Source organism: Quercus lobata, chromosome 1, assembly GCF_001633185.2.
Source record: "Quercus lobata isolate SW786 chromosome 1, ValleyOak3.0 Primary Assembly, whole genome shotgun sequence".
NCBI classification, from domain to species: domain Eukaryota; kingdom Viridiplantae; phylum Streptophyta; class Magnoliopsida; order Fagales; family Fagaceae; genus Quercus; species Quercus lobata.
Window position 1 is genome coordinate 49830057 of NC_044904.1, and position 15242 is coordinate 49845298.

General features: G+C 35.8%; 1 protein-coding gene across 1 annotated transcript; it reads left to right on the forward strand.

Moving 5' to 3' along the window:
- Positions 1–1898: 1898 nt before the first annotated feature.
- Positions 1899–12694, forward strand: LOC115991750. The gene is given in 11 exon segments (XM_031115648.1): positions 1899–2341; positions 2614–2734; positions 2845–2933; positions 3774–4191; positions 4290–4390; positions 6141–6207; positions 10444–10671; positions 10963–11427; positions 11707–11779; positions 12252–12466; positions 12468–12694. Coding segments are annotated over 11 exon segments (2217 nt in total). The 5' UTR covers positions 1899–1931; the 3' UTR covers positions 12498–12694.
- The last annotated feature ends 2548 nt before the right edge of the window (positions 12695–15242 follow it).

Here is a 15242-nt window from a genome sequence, read left to right on the forward strand (position 1 = left end):
ACCCAAACAAGCCATAAAACAGGACGAATGCAACCACACACAAACAAGTGGCCCTAAAGACCAACAAGCACAAGCCCACAGAGGGCACTAAGCATGGTAAAACCTAGATCTAGGCAGGCAAACATGGATATAAAGCGTAGAAGCAAGCAAGCATATGCATGCATAAAGGAAATGATCCAAACCCTTTGATATAGGGCTAGGTGTATGGATGTAGGTCTAGACCACAAGATTTAGGTCTACACCTTACCTAAAGGGCTAAAACAAAAGAAAGAGATATAGCAAGAGACAAAAAGGGCTATAGAAGCACATGACATAGTAACCAATATGAAGATCTAGACACAAACATGGCAAGGAGCACACTAACATATAGATCTAAGCATAAGCATGGCCAGGAGCACATAAACATATAGATCTAAGTATAAGCATGGCAAGGAGCATATAAACATGTAGATCTAAACATAAGCATGGCCAAAAGCACCTAAACATAGGGATCTAAGCACAAACATAATATTTAGACATATCCTAGCCCAAGAAAGTTAGGCCAACATCATCAAAGCGATAAAATATGGCAAAAAGCAAGGAGACATGCTAGGAAAGCCATAAAACATGCTAGGAAGCAAGATAAAGCAAAGGGTGTAGATTGTAGCTAAAAAGCTATATCTACACCCTTAAAAACTCAAAATCCAAGGTCTTGAAACCAAGGAGAGGAAAAAAAGTGCAAGAACACTACCTCTTGATTGTTGAGAAAAGAGAGAAATCGAAGGTTTTTGGATGTGTTTGGGAGAGAATTTAGAGATGAAAAGAGAGAGAATCTGCCTAGAACAATGCTCCAAAATGCCAAAAATCCCCCCATTTTTTTTATCTGAGGGGGGGTCTGGGGGATAAATAGGCAAAAGTGACCCTTCAGCTTCTAGTGCCCACTCCGATGGCCCTTTAGTGGCCGTCAGGTCTGATGCTAACATCAGCAATCTCAGCTCTTCCTTAGTTTGACTTTGGATGCATATTTGAAGGTCTTTCCGAACTCCGATTGAGCTGATCTTGGTGTCCCTAGAAGGATTTGGGTGTCTAATTTGCAGAACACTAAAGAAATTGAAATTCCAATTGTCAGATCAAAAGTTATGACCTCAGGAAGTGAGCTGACGTGCTTTGCATGATTTTCAGGATATCTCAATTGTTTTAACTCCGATTTCAACCCATGAATAGTCGTTGGAAAAGGAATTCAATAGTCTTTGCAATGACGCTAGCCCCAACCCATTTTGACAGTCAAATCAAATTTAGGATTTTTGGGACCCTTGGAAGTCAATCTTGGGTCAAATTTGGTCAAAGTTGACGAAAATCACCGAGTAGCTTGGGTTTGATGTAGAAACAAGAAAAATGTTGTTTTGGGATATTTTGACCAACTTTGAATTTCGGTCAATTTAACCTAAAATGACACTTTGAGTGCTCCAATGCCCGAACAGATTGCGCCTCGTCAATTTAGGTGTTTCCGCGGCCCCTAAAAGAAAGTTAATATTTTTGGAATTTTTGGGGTCTAGCATGCAAATCGAGTGCAGACAAAATACAGTATCTACACTTTGCAAATAGCACTTGAGTCTTCAATGTAACCATTAGATTTAGATGCAGTGCACTTTAGTCTACCCATTTTCAAATATTGGCCTAGACTTAGCAAATGGTTCGGATGGGTTGGGTTGGGTTGGGTTATAGATTTGGTGAAGAGATTTGAGGGAGTATGTGAGTGTTTTTGCGATTGAATAGTGAGAAGTGAGAACCACTCATTGGTATTAAAATATATATATTCTCAAAACGCAAAAGGAAACTAGTGGCCACGGTTAACTACACGAGTGTAACCCCTCAGCCTCAGCCTCCTTAGCCTCAGCTGACTTATATATTAGAAAAAAAAAGAGAAAGAAGTGAAAGCTAATTCCATCTAAATGAGCTGCCTGAGGTTGAGCAAATGCTTGTTCAAGTTTAGAAGTGATGAAGTCTATGAAAGAAATCAACCCAGATTTGAAGTTTATTTCTATAATAATAATAAAAATAATGAATTTCAACAACACTGCATGTCTAAATCCCTTCTCAGAAACACAACCAGAACCCATGTCTCATTTTCAAACAAAAACAACAACAACAACCACTTTCTTGATAATGATTTAATAGAAGAAGAAGAAGAAGAAGAAGAAAAAGAAGATAGAAAATTAGTTCATTGTGAGGTGGAAGTAATATCGTGGAGGGAACGCAGAATCAAGGCCCAAATATCCATTCATGCTCACATCCAATCAGTTTGGAACGCTCTCACTGATTACGAGCGCCTTGCCGATTACATTCCCAATCTTGTTTCCAGGTTTCTTCTGTATTATTTATTTGATATCATTTGAATGTGTTTGATAATATTAAATGTGGTTGAGCAAGAGTTAAGTCTGCCGTGAAGATTACTATAAAGCCGAGCTCCCTCACGTCACGGGATTTCCTTCTCCTTACTTCTCTCCCTAATTTTTCCAACCGCTCCCTTGGTCGATCATAACTCTCTACTGTTGAATATTTCCTAACTTATATTTTTAATTTTTGTTGTCTAAATAAATAAATAAATTAGTAATTGTTTATGTTTGTGTTTAGTGGGAGAATAGCTTGCCCTCATCCTGAGCGGATATGGTTGGAGCAAAGAGGCTTGCAACGGGCACTCTATTGGCATATTGAAGCACGTGTCGTTTTGGATCTTCAAGAATTTCCCATTTCTGTAAGCAACCATCTTTTATTCTTTAACCAAAAATTTACCTACTATCATTAAATCGTTTCTGTAATTCTGAGACAGAAAAAGAGAGTTATTTTTATTTTAAACTGTTTCAGGCTAATCATCGTGAGCTCCACTTTTCCATGGTTGATGGAGATTTTAAGAAGTTTGAAGGCAAATGGTCCTTAAATTCTGGGACAACAAGGTACAATTCATTTACTTTTCTTGAATCCTGACTAATGTAAGAAAAATATTTTTAACTTCATGAATAAACTAGATGTGGGAAGTCTTAGTCTTAGAATACTTGCTACTTTCTTTGAAGTTGGTAACAGCATTGATTATGTTCCTGTACCATCTTGGTCAAAAGTATGTGAGCAATTGAACTTCAATAGGGAAAAAATTGTTTTTCTTTTGTGTTTCGCATGAAATTTTAAATAAATAAATGATTTTTCCATAGTCTTATGAATTGGTTCTTTTTAGTAGATTTAGAGTGTCATTTATAGATTATCTGAAATTATGGCAGTTTCTATAATACTTGTTCTATTGTCCCTTTATATGCAATATTTAAGACCTTGACAATGTTGGTTGACCGAGGATATCATATCCATGATAACATCAGTTTTATGTTGAAAACTTCCTCCCTTAACAAATCCTTTGCAGTTGTTTTTACAGATCCATTATAGTTTGAGCTAATCGATCCGCATCTCATGGCTCCCCCACCTTAGCCGCCTAGAAGACCTGAAAGCATGTCGTCTAAATTTAAGACCTTGACAATGTTGGTTACTGGCGGATAACATATCCGTGATAGCATCATTTTTATGTTGAAAATTTCATCCCTTAACAAATCTGTTACAATTGATTTTAACAAATCTATTATAGCTTTTATTATTTTGGACAAAGTCTAGGTGATTCAGTATACTTGGTCAACAATTATTCTCATTTTCCATCATCATATATTATTCCTTCTTCCTTATAGATACAGTATTTGTGCAAATATTCGTGCAATTTGAGGTATTGAAATCTTTCTTCTTTAAACTTTTTGCAGGTCTTCATCAACAATTTTATCATATGAAGTTAATGTGATACCAAGATTCAATTTCCCTGCCATTTTCTTGGAGAGAATTATCAGATCAGATCTTCCTGTAAATCTTAAAGCATTGGCTTGTAGAGCTGAAAAAAATTTCAAAGGGATACAGAGAATAGCACTCACAGGGAATTCCTCTATTGGAAAATCCACGGGTGGTGTTAGTTCATTCCACAAGAGCTTTGATGGCGCCTTGTGTGAGATGGGTAAATTGTCACTTGGAGAGTTTAAAGAGAGATTTGCTGGATCTAATTTTGGTCCCCTGTCTCCATCTTCTAGTGAGTTGAACAGTAACTGGGGTATTTTTGGAAAAGTTTGTAGACTTGATAGACCTTGCATGGTGGATGAAGTTCATCTTCGTAGATTTGATGGTCTATTGGTAACTGATTGACCCTAGACTATTCTCTACTAGCATTCCTGTCCTAGGAGAACCATACCTGTTTTAGCAGTTGCTAATAACATGATTTTGGGCTGAAGGAAAACGGAGGTGTTCATCGTTGTGTTGTTGCAAGCATCACAGTAAAAGCTCCTGTTCACAAAGTTTGGAGTGTTTTAACTGCTTATGAAAGTCTTCCTGAGTAAGTAATATATATGCTTTGTTTTATGAACTTTTTCTAAAGAAGTTAATTTTATTATGGCTAGTCCCTAAGATACTGGCTACTTCTGTAAATCTTTCGTCATTCCTTCTATCAATATTAAACTTAGGCTAGTCTCCCCCATGTGTATGTCAAATAAAAACATAAAGACCTTGTGTTATATTCTTGTCAGCATATGTTCTACATGCTACATAAAAAAATTAAATCTGAGGTCACACTCAAAACTAAACTGGAACTGAATAAACTAAAATTTCCATTATTCCAGAGACAAACCAAGCTGAGTATATTTCCATCATTCCTTATAGTATATTCTTGTACAATTACCTTTGCAGAAGAGATAAATGACACATAGGTTTTTGTAATCTTTAAAACTTGCTATGGAGATAAGGAGAAAAGGAAAGAAAATTGAGATGTTGTGAGCCCAACAAGGCATAAGACATCCTGAGCTGTGAGATGCAGAGCATTTTTCCTGACTGATGGTTGGCGTGTTAACCACTTGGGCATGCCATTTTTGGGATTCATGTCCCTTTTCATCACATTGAGCACCAACAAATGAGTCCTCATCTATTAAAAAAATACAGTGGCTTATGCTTAACTCTGTGGTTAATATATTGGCATGTTGAGGAGGTCACTTTAATAGACCATAGTGCACTCGTGATTCCATACCATCAGATCTTATATGAAGAATGCAGAGGAACTAAACTCTTATTGATTTAAAAGATCCTAGTATATTAGATTATTGCACTTAGTTTCATTAATGTATAAGTTTTGCTTGCACTGGGATATTTCTCCATGACTTACTACTAATTCCAAAGAACCTGATGGTTGATTATGTGATCCATAATTGCGTGTTTGGTATAGGTAATCTGTCAGGATTCCTAGGAATCTTAAGAGAATTTCCCAAGCTTACCCTTATTTAGTTGCAAATAGCTCAAGGGAATGTAGATGCCATAGGAATCCAATTTCCATTAGAACTCCTGTCCCCTCAAAATAGGTGGGTAATCCACATTCCTATGACTAAGCAAAATATAATTTTTGATAGTGACATTAATACCTCAATTTACCCGCCCAACTAACAAAATCAAAAATTTCTTTTCTCATCCAAACCCTTTCCTCTCTCTTTACTTCCCTCATTCGAGTGTTGATAGACAACTTTTTTTTGGTTTATGGTTCTATATTCATTGTGCAGATGTGAACAATGCAAAATGTTTAGGCTATTTAATTTTTTTTTTTTTGTTTATTCAATTTTTTGACATATCAAAAAAAAAAAAAAAAATTTATTCAATTTTTTGACATATTTTTTATTATATATTTTAAAAGTATAATTAAAATACTAAGGTATTTCAAGATTATCCTGTAAAATGGTATTTTTGAAGAAAATGAATAATTCCCATTGGAATTTTGGGAAAAACCAACCACTGGGATAGAATCTTATCAGATTTCTTACCAAATTAAATATAGGCATTATTACATTCTTAATTATTCAGCTTCTCAGGCATTATATTCCCAAAAATTTAGATGCAATGAGACATATTAGATCCCCCAAACCAAATGCTATGTAATGGTTCTAGTTTGCATTTTTCTATATCTTGTGCAAAACTCTAAAATATATATTCAATGTCCTTTAGTGGTTATGAAGAGGGAAAGAAGGGTGTGATGCTACAAGCTGCTGTTAACTTTAGGCCCGATAGTTTCTTTTGCCTCATTATTTTTCTTTGGATATTAATTGCAGAATAGTTCCAAATTTAGCCATCAGCAAAATACTGTCACGTGAAAACAACAAGGTCCGCATTCTTCAGGTACAAGCTTAATATTTGCTAATTGCAATATGAGACAATACCTCTCTTGAAGAATTTTTTATTTACTTTCATATAACTGGTGAAACTTTATTAGTTTCATCTCTATACACGTGCTGCATTTTTTTCCTCACGTGTAAGCTTCTTGTAAAAAAAAAAAACATGAACATACTTAGCAAAGGCCTGAGAACATAGGCTGACTGAAACAAATAAACATGGACATGCTTAACAAAGGCCTATACATTGCTGCAATTTACAGAGGAGAGTCTTCAAGACTGGAGTTGATCCCATTCCCCTTGTGAGTGATTTTTAGGAACTCTAGGGTGATGTTGTGAAAATTGTGAAATAATTTGTTTATGCAAGGTTAACGGAGATAGAAAAGAAAAATATGACATAAGAAATTTACGTGGTTCGGCAATATGCCTACGTCCAAGGGAGACGACAGAATAGTTTCACTATAATTTTGGAGATTACAACAATAACATGAAGTCACTCTCACAAATCCAAACTCCAAATACACCCTCGGTTCTCTTTCAAATAAATAGAGAACACCCTATTGTATTTAGACAAGAGTTGTAGGACACTCTAGCTTCCTATCTCTGGTGCGAACACACAGAAGAAGCCATTTCACTTTTCTGTCTCACTTGCTCACACCTTTCTCTCATGCTCCACTTCTATTTATACTAAAAAGGTACAGTTGAATTTAAAATAGTTCTAGTGTTGGGTGCACGTGGGCACCATGGTCTAGCCCACTACGTGTTTGAATAAGAATTGCATTGAATAGTTACTGCTTGTGAGAATCCTCGTGGATTAGAAGTTTTAGGCTGCTGTGTGTCTAATATGTAAAGGCAATTATATGTGGTTATAAGTGGTTTGCCACACAAGGAGAAATAGTGTGGGTGCCGCATAGAGAGAGATTGCCGAGAGAGAGCTGTGCAAGGAAAAGAAGATAGGGAGGAGAGAGCAAAGTGTTGTTGCCTTTCAAATAAATAATTAGTATGTGTGAGAGTAAAGAAAACAAGGATATTTTCGTTAGCCGTGAGACATGCATGAGGATTTATTATTGTATACATGGTTTACTTTTTATTGAGAGTAAAGAAAATAAATAGGAAAGAATTTTACCATATTGAGTAACCAAATGGTTTACTTTTTGAAAATTTTTTTCAATTATCATTATTTAAATTAAAGTAGATGTATGTAACGGTAAAGTATATGTAAAGTTGAAGCCACTTGAGATGAATGTGCAAAGTCAATCTCATTATCATGGTGTATTTTGCCATTTTAAGTAACTGAATAGTTTATGTGGGTTCCTACTTTGGACAGTGTCCAGGACCAATGGTCTGGGGGGATCTTGGGCCTCCAAATGATGGTGTTGATGGTTAGTGAACTGGGCTTGACTCATCGTGGCTTTGTTGGGCCGTTTTTCGAGCCAATCTGTGCACAAGACATGAACTCCACAACATAAATATACATAAACATATATATATATATATATATATATTTATATATTTATTGGTTGAGTGAATAACCAGGTAATAGCAAATGAACTAGAAGAGTGCAAGTAAAAGAACGTTAGGGATTCTCAAAATAGAGTGAGATTATGATTCATTATATTAAGTATTTGAATACATTGGGTCCTACTTTGCTAGGATATATCACAAGGCTCAATAAAGTTCAAAAATCACAGACTTAGATAGCTCTCTTTGGGCTTTCAAGACTTGTGAAGTTTGAATCTCTTTGAATCCAAGTGTATCCTTAAATATTTTTCTGTAGGATCCTTTACAGTACCTCACTCTTCACTCTATTTCAAGCCCACAGCTCGCTTTCTAGCATCTTTTCTAGTATGCAGAGTGCTTCTTGTTGATTGCCCTTCTTGGCTGGTGCTTTGCCCCTTTTATAGTGCTACTTGGATGCTCCTTAACACCAACCATCATTCTCTTTTGTGTGCTGGGGATCAGAATCAATGTCATATCTGAAAGCTTTGGTGACTGGTCCCTTACCTTTTATTCTTATTTCATTTTTCTGGGTTTTGGCAATCTAAGGGTATGTTTGGTAACTGTTTTTTCCCCTTCTTTTCTGTTTTCAAAAATAATTTTCTATTTTTGAAACTAAAAAACTTGTTTAGCAACTCAAAATGGACAGAAAACAAAAACTGTTCTCAAAACTTAATTTGTGAAGGAAACTAAAAACATGTAAAATGCTGTTTTCAGTTTCTAATTTTCAAAGTTAATGAAAACACACATTTAATTTAATGAATCTGTCTCATTTAATGAGTTAGCATTAGAGTTCAAATTCTAGTAACAACATATTTTAGTATTTTCTATTTTTTTCTTCAAAAAACTATTTTTTCAATTTCAACTAACCAAACATGTTTTTGATTTAAAAAATACAAGAAAATTGTTTTTTCTTTATATTCTCAAAAAACAAGTTTTTGAAAATAGAAAACAAAAACTGTTACCAAACATAACCTAAAGGTCTCTTGTTGACTTCCTCTTATGGGAGATCCCTTCTGAGTAAGTCCAAATGCTTCTCCAAGGTCAAGGTTTCTTATACTTTCCCCAAGGCCTTAAAAAGGACATCTCAAAGCTCTGAGGCTCTGATGTTGACCTCTCATGACTAGTTTCTTTTCTCAAAATGGGGCGGATCCCTTCTTGATGATAGTGTAGCCGAAAAGGCTCCTGACCACCTTCCTTCTTGGTTCTCCTTCTCTTCTTTGTCTGAGGTCCTAGGTTTCTTCATCAGGTGTTGGTCCTGAAATCACCAGCTGTCCCCATCATTCTTTCCTTGGTTGTGGACATTTGATTTTGACAGGACACCTTTCGTCTTTCGCGTCCACCTTTTATCATGAGCATGCCATTCTGAGTTGTCCACGTCTAGGATCCATTATGCTAGTCTTTCCTCGAGGATCCCTGCCGGGGGTTGGCAGATCCTATGCCATTCCAGCCCAGCTCCTGCCTGCCTCCCTTTTGGGCTTCCTTCGATGGCACCTCTTGCTTATGTCTTTAGCCCATGCTTCCCTTTGCACCTCCTTTCTTTCTACGGCTCAGAACTTATTCTTTTCTCTCCATGGGCCGGGCTCCTCCCTTCTTCATTTCTAAGGACCAAGCCTTTCTTCCTTTTTCCCTTCCTTCATGGGTTGGGCCTCTCCCATTTTCAAAGGCTTGGCTCCTTATTACATTTTGAACCTCAACAGTTTACTAATGCTTTTAAGGTTTTTTTTTTTTTTTTTTTTTTAAATCTTCAATTTTAAACATAAATCTATTTTGTTTTTATTTTCATAATATGAGACTTTTACTATCTATTGAATATTTAATGTATTATATATATATATTTTTAAAAAAATGGAGGAAAAATTAATTAGGAAGATGTGGCTGATAATATGGCTTAATAGAAGTGTAGTAATAATAAATGCTACGTTTCAGCTTTTATATATATATATATATATATAGAGAGAGAGAGAGAGAGAGAGAGAGAGAGAGAGAGAGAGAGTATTGTTTAGTTCACTTCAAATTTTTTATTTTCATGAAAAGTAGATAAGTATGATGGGGAAAAATGGAAATTATGAAAAAGAAGAGAAAAAAAAAAAAACCTTTTAGAAATGAACATAATCGTTATGGTCAGAAGATTGTGTCACAAGTTTCAGGGTATGTACCATACAGTCACCAGTGCTGTGTACCACCAGCATTGCAATGCTGCCACTGCAAGGCTCCACCACAAGCCCCTCTAAATTTTTCATTAAATTGTGTAAATGCTGTCAATGATGGTTTTATCCTGTTAAAAATTTATATTGGAAACAATCACAATTATACAATTCAAATTATACTTAAAAAAAAAAAAGTTGAAATTATACATGGTATTAACTTACACCTTTTTTAAACCATAGATTTTTAAAATATGTTATTGTTTCTCATTATATATATATATATGATTTAGAATTTAATTGGATTTAGACTTTTTGGTTTTTGCATCTAATAATAATTTACTTGTCACCAAAAAAAGAGAAAAAAGAAAAAAGAAAAGATGGACACGTGGCGCAAAATTGGATTCCAATTTAAATCCAATTTTGAATCTTATTGGGTTTAGACTTTTTGATTTTTACACTCAATAATTCTTTTGGCACAAAAATAAAAAATTAAATAGGGCACACATCTCACAATTAAACTCCAATTGAAATTCAATTTAGATTCTAATTTGATTTTATATGAGTTTTGGCTATTAATATATATATAGATTATGTAGGAAGGATGCAAGGGCCTACTTTATATGGTACTTCATGCACGGGTTGTGCTAGACTTGTGCGAACATCTTGAACAGGAGGTTAGCTTTGAACAGGTTGAAGGGGACTTTGATTCATTTCAAGGTAAATGGCTTCTTGAGCAACTAGGAAATCATCACACACTGTTAAAGTACACTGTGGAGTCAAAAATGCGCAAGGATACCTTTCTTTCTGAAGCTATTATGGAGGAGGTTTGTATATGTCATTTTGTTGTGACTACAATGGCTTTGGACTTTGTTAAATGTAAATGTAGTAGTCCACTTCAGTTTTTCATTTGTCTTTGGAGGACTTTTTGTTTGACCTTTGCATAAACATAAAGGTTGATTTAAAGGAGCTAACAACTTTTGGCTTAAAAATTACTATTGAAAGATTTGTAATTTGTTGAAGTGGGTTTTAATGGGAAAATCAGTCTGCTTGTTATATTTTTAGTTTTCAAAGAGTCGAAAAAAATTTATTGATAAATTATCTCTCTTACTTTCTAGGTTATATATGAAGATCTCCCATCAAATTTATGTGCAATTCGAGACTATGTTGAAAGAAGGGAAGTAGCTCACTCACTGGAATCATGTGACCAAAATAGATATTCAGAGGAAGGAAGTGCTTCATCTAGCATTGATATAGTTGGTGATTGTAGTAGTATAACAACTGAGCAGGTCTCTGATTTAAATGGTGAAGGTTCATTTAGACAAAGGCCCAGGGTCCCAGGCCTACAAAGGGATATAGACGTTCTTAAAGCTGAGCTCCATAAATTTATTTCAGAACATGGGCAGGAAGGATTTATGCCCATGAGAAAGCAGCTTCGTTTGCATGGAAGGGTAGACATTGAGAAGGCAATCACACGCATGGGTGGATTTAGAAGGATTGCCTCACTGATGAATCTTTCTCTTGCATACAAACACCGGAAACCAAAGGGATACTGGGACAACCTTGAAAATCTGCAGGAAGAGGTAGAGTGCAAAACCTGAATTGTATCTAGCGATAGATCATACAAAAGTCCGATTTCTTGTCATTAGTCATTTTTTTTTTTCCTATTTTGAAACTCAACTGTTCATACAGGTAAATAGCTCTCTGAATAAGGTGAATCTCAGTCTGAGTCCTCTTAATTCATCAATATTATTTCAATTAGCTTGAAATTTCCATTAATAAACTTGTGTTATTGGGGTTATCATTGTGCTATTTACCTGGTCTTGAGGGAGTTTCTACTTTTTTTTTCTTTTTATTTACAGATAAGTCGGTTCCAGAGAAGCTGGGGAATGGACCCTTCATTCATGCCCAGTAGAAAGACATTTGAGCGTGCAGGTCAGTGAAGATTAATCCCCATTTTCCAATTAGGCCACAAACAATAGGCAGCACAGTCTATGAAAATATTCTCATTTATTATTGAAATGGGCTACATTGACATCCTTGAGTGAAGCACAATAATTCTAGATTCAAAATCTGGTTAAATTTAGGTACTTACCATAGACTTTATCCAAAAAATTTCTGCAAGCCAGTGAAACTATAAAAGCTGATATGGTCTGTTGTGCATGTTGCATGGCATAATACCACAGCCTATGCCCAGTGTTCCGACCTCAAATGTCTTCTGATGTTTAAAACACATATTTGCATATAGGAGACTTACAACTACATTTTCTATTTGTTGTGCAATGCTGGGCTACATCTTTCCTTTTTGATATTTTACACATTAGGAGTTAAACTAGTTTCAGCATGTAAAGTGAATGCTGTGAATTGGTGGTTTTTTCAATTAAATTTACCTGTGCAACTTTTACAGGGCGCTATGACATTGCACGAGCATTGGAAAAATGGGGGGGCCTCCATGAAGTTTCACGTCTTCTCTCACTCAAGGTCAGGCACCCCAATAGGCAAGGGAATCCTTCCAAAGATATAAAAATTGATTATATAACATCAACTGATGCAGGGGGAGAAAGTAAGACACCATCAAAACCCTATATTTCTTTAGATACGCAAAAGTGGCTCAAAAAGCTAAAAACATTTGGACATCAATTGGGTTGAATGAGAATGCAACCATTCATTTATCTATATATCGGTGATGCTAATAGTCTTTTTAAATGGTATTGCTATGATGATTGATTCACTGGTCTGTTATTCAGGTGGATGTTCTCGGACTTTATACATCCCCCTCCCTAATAATTCAATGGTTGGGAGAAGGAGATTTGAACTCTGGATGTTTCCATAATGGTGGTTCCGCAAATATTTTTTCAGGAGGTCATTAAAAAAACTTAATTTAAACAAAATTTAATAATAATTAAAAAGAACATGTACATATTGACACAAAAAATAAATAAAATAAAACCACACAAAAATACATGAAATTTTACAATTTTCTTCTGAGTTTTCATATTATGAAATTGTTACATGATAGTTTATTATCAATTGTTATTATCTATTGTCAATATGGGTAGGTGTGACCATTTTATTTTATTACGTTTGTATAATATTATTATTTTTTGCAATAATCATTATTTATTTGTCATTGTTTTTATAAATATTATATATATATATATATATATATATATATATTTTGAAAGGGAAACGGCATTCATTCATTTATAAAAGGCAAGCATCTTGATACAATTGTTCAATGACTAGAGGAGGGGAATCCTCTATTCAATACAAATCTTGAATACTAGTTCTAGCATGTTGCGCTAACACATGAGCCTATGCCTTGTGTGAGGAATAGATACCCACTGTAGACCCCTAATAAGATGTTTAATATCTTCCACGACATTCTCCGGCAGAGATATGTTGTCTTCTTGCGATGAAATAGCTTGCATTACATTAACATTGTCTCCCTCAAGAACCAACCTGGAAAAACCTGCGTCAATAGCAAATTCAATAGCCTTTCGACATGCTAACAGCTCACCTTCCTCACTACTGTGTACTGCTGGCCCTCTTGCGGACATGGCTGCCATGACTATCACTATCACTGTATTAATTATTGACCCACATAGCGACATTCATCCATACATAAATAATACATTAAGTATTTACTTAACCTATCAAATCCTTGAACAATCACTAACTCTGCTGTTAAAAAAAAAAGAATATTTTAAATGACTTAACTTTATAACAAAAAATTGTTATAACATGATAACAAACACACATGTAACAAATACTCTATATATCATAATTATTAAATTATATAAATTAAATTATATTTATATTATACACGAACATATTTACACAAATAAAATTATGAAAAAAAATACTTCCTCCATGCTCTAACTTTCCCATTTCTCTTTTTATCACACTTTGCCAATCTTCTTCACCTGGTTCCTCTGGGAACATCTTTTTGAGAGTTTCTGTGATGGAGCTTTGTTGCTTGCTTACCCTTATCAGTGTACTCTATTCTTTGAAAGGCACCTGAGATCCTAGGGTGGCCAGTGCATCAGCGAACCAGTTCTCAATTCTTCGGGCGTACTCCACACTAAAGGTTTGGAACCTCCCTTCTACCTTTTACACCCAAGTTCAATGGGATGCCAGGCTTGGCTCCCTTAATGTGAAGTCTCCTTTGACTTGAGAGACCACAAGGTTGGAATCTCCTAGCATTCTCATGTCCTTAATCCCCATACCAAGTGCTATGGTTAGCTCGGTCAAGTACACCTCATATTCAGTAGCATTGTTTGAGTAAGGGAACTCAAGTTTGAAGGAGAATGGCACGGTGTCCCCGTCTTCACAACTCAACACAACTCCTATGCCATTTGAAGCTATTGCTGACCCATCAAACTCATGGTCCATTTCCTTCTTGAGAGCTCTACTACCGCCAACAAGAGCTGATGGAAAAGGGCCTTTATCGGGTGAGACTTTGTCACTAGGAGGGTTTAATGGGCTGAGAAGTAGCATTTTAGCCTTTGAGATGCATAAATAACCACCAATCATGCTCTCTCTATCTTGGGATACCTTGTTTTCGCGTCTTTTAAGGCCTTGCTCACATAATAAATGGGCTGCTCATTTCCTTCGTCATCTTCTTGAACCAACAACGCTCCAATTGCCTGGGAGTTGGATGCCAAGTATAATAATAGAGGCTTCCCACGCATAGGTGCTTGTAGGGTAGACAAATGGTTCATGATCTACTGGATCCTTTAGAAGGCCTTCTATTGTTTAGTCTCCCACGTGAACTCAGCTCCCTTTTTCAACAGTTTGGATAATCCATTGCTGACTAAGGCTAGGCCTGGTACAAACCGTCTGATGTAAGAGACCCTTCCTAGGAAACTTTTGAGTTCTTTGGCTGTTGTGGGCCTCTTCATGGTTGCTATGGCAGCGGCCTTGGTTGGATCCACCCTTATGCTTCTATGATGAAAAAAGAACCCAATGAAATTTCCACCGGATACCCCAAAGGCACACTTCAGGGGGTTCATGCGTAGCTTATACATTCTACATCTTTCAAAGACTCGTTTAAGGACTTGGAAGTGTCCTGCCCTAGTCTTTGATTTTACCACAATATTATCTACATAATCTTTTATCTCTTGATGCATCATATCATGGAAGATGGCTGTCATGGTATGCTAGTATGTGGCTCTTGCATATTTAAGGCCAAAATGCATCATAGTGTAATAAAAGTTCCCGATTGGGGTCCTAAATGCTGTTTTCTTGGCGTCCTTGGTAGCCATCTGAATTTGATTGTACCCACTATACCCATCCATTTAGGAGAACATGGAACTTCTTGCAACTGAGTCTACAAGGAGATCGATATTGGATAAAGGGAATTCATCCTCAGGACATGCTTTGTTTAGGTTGCGAA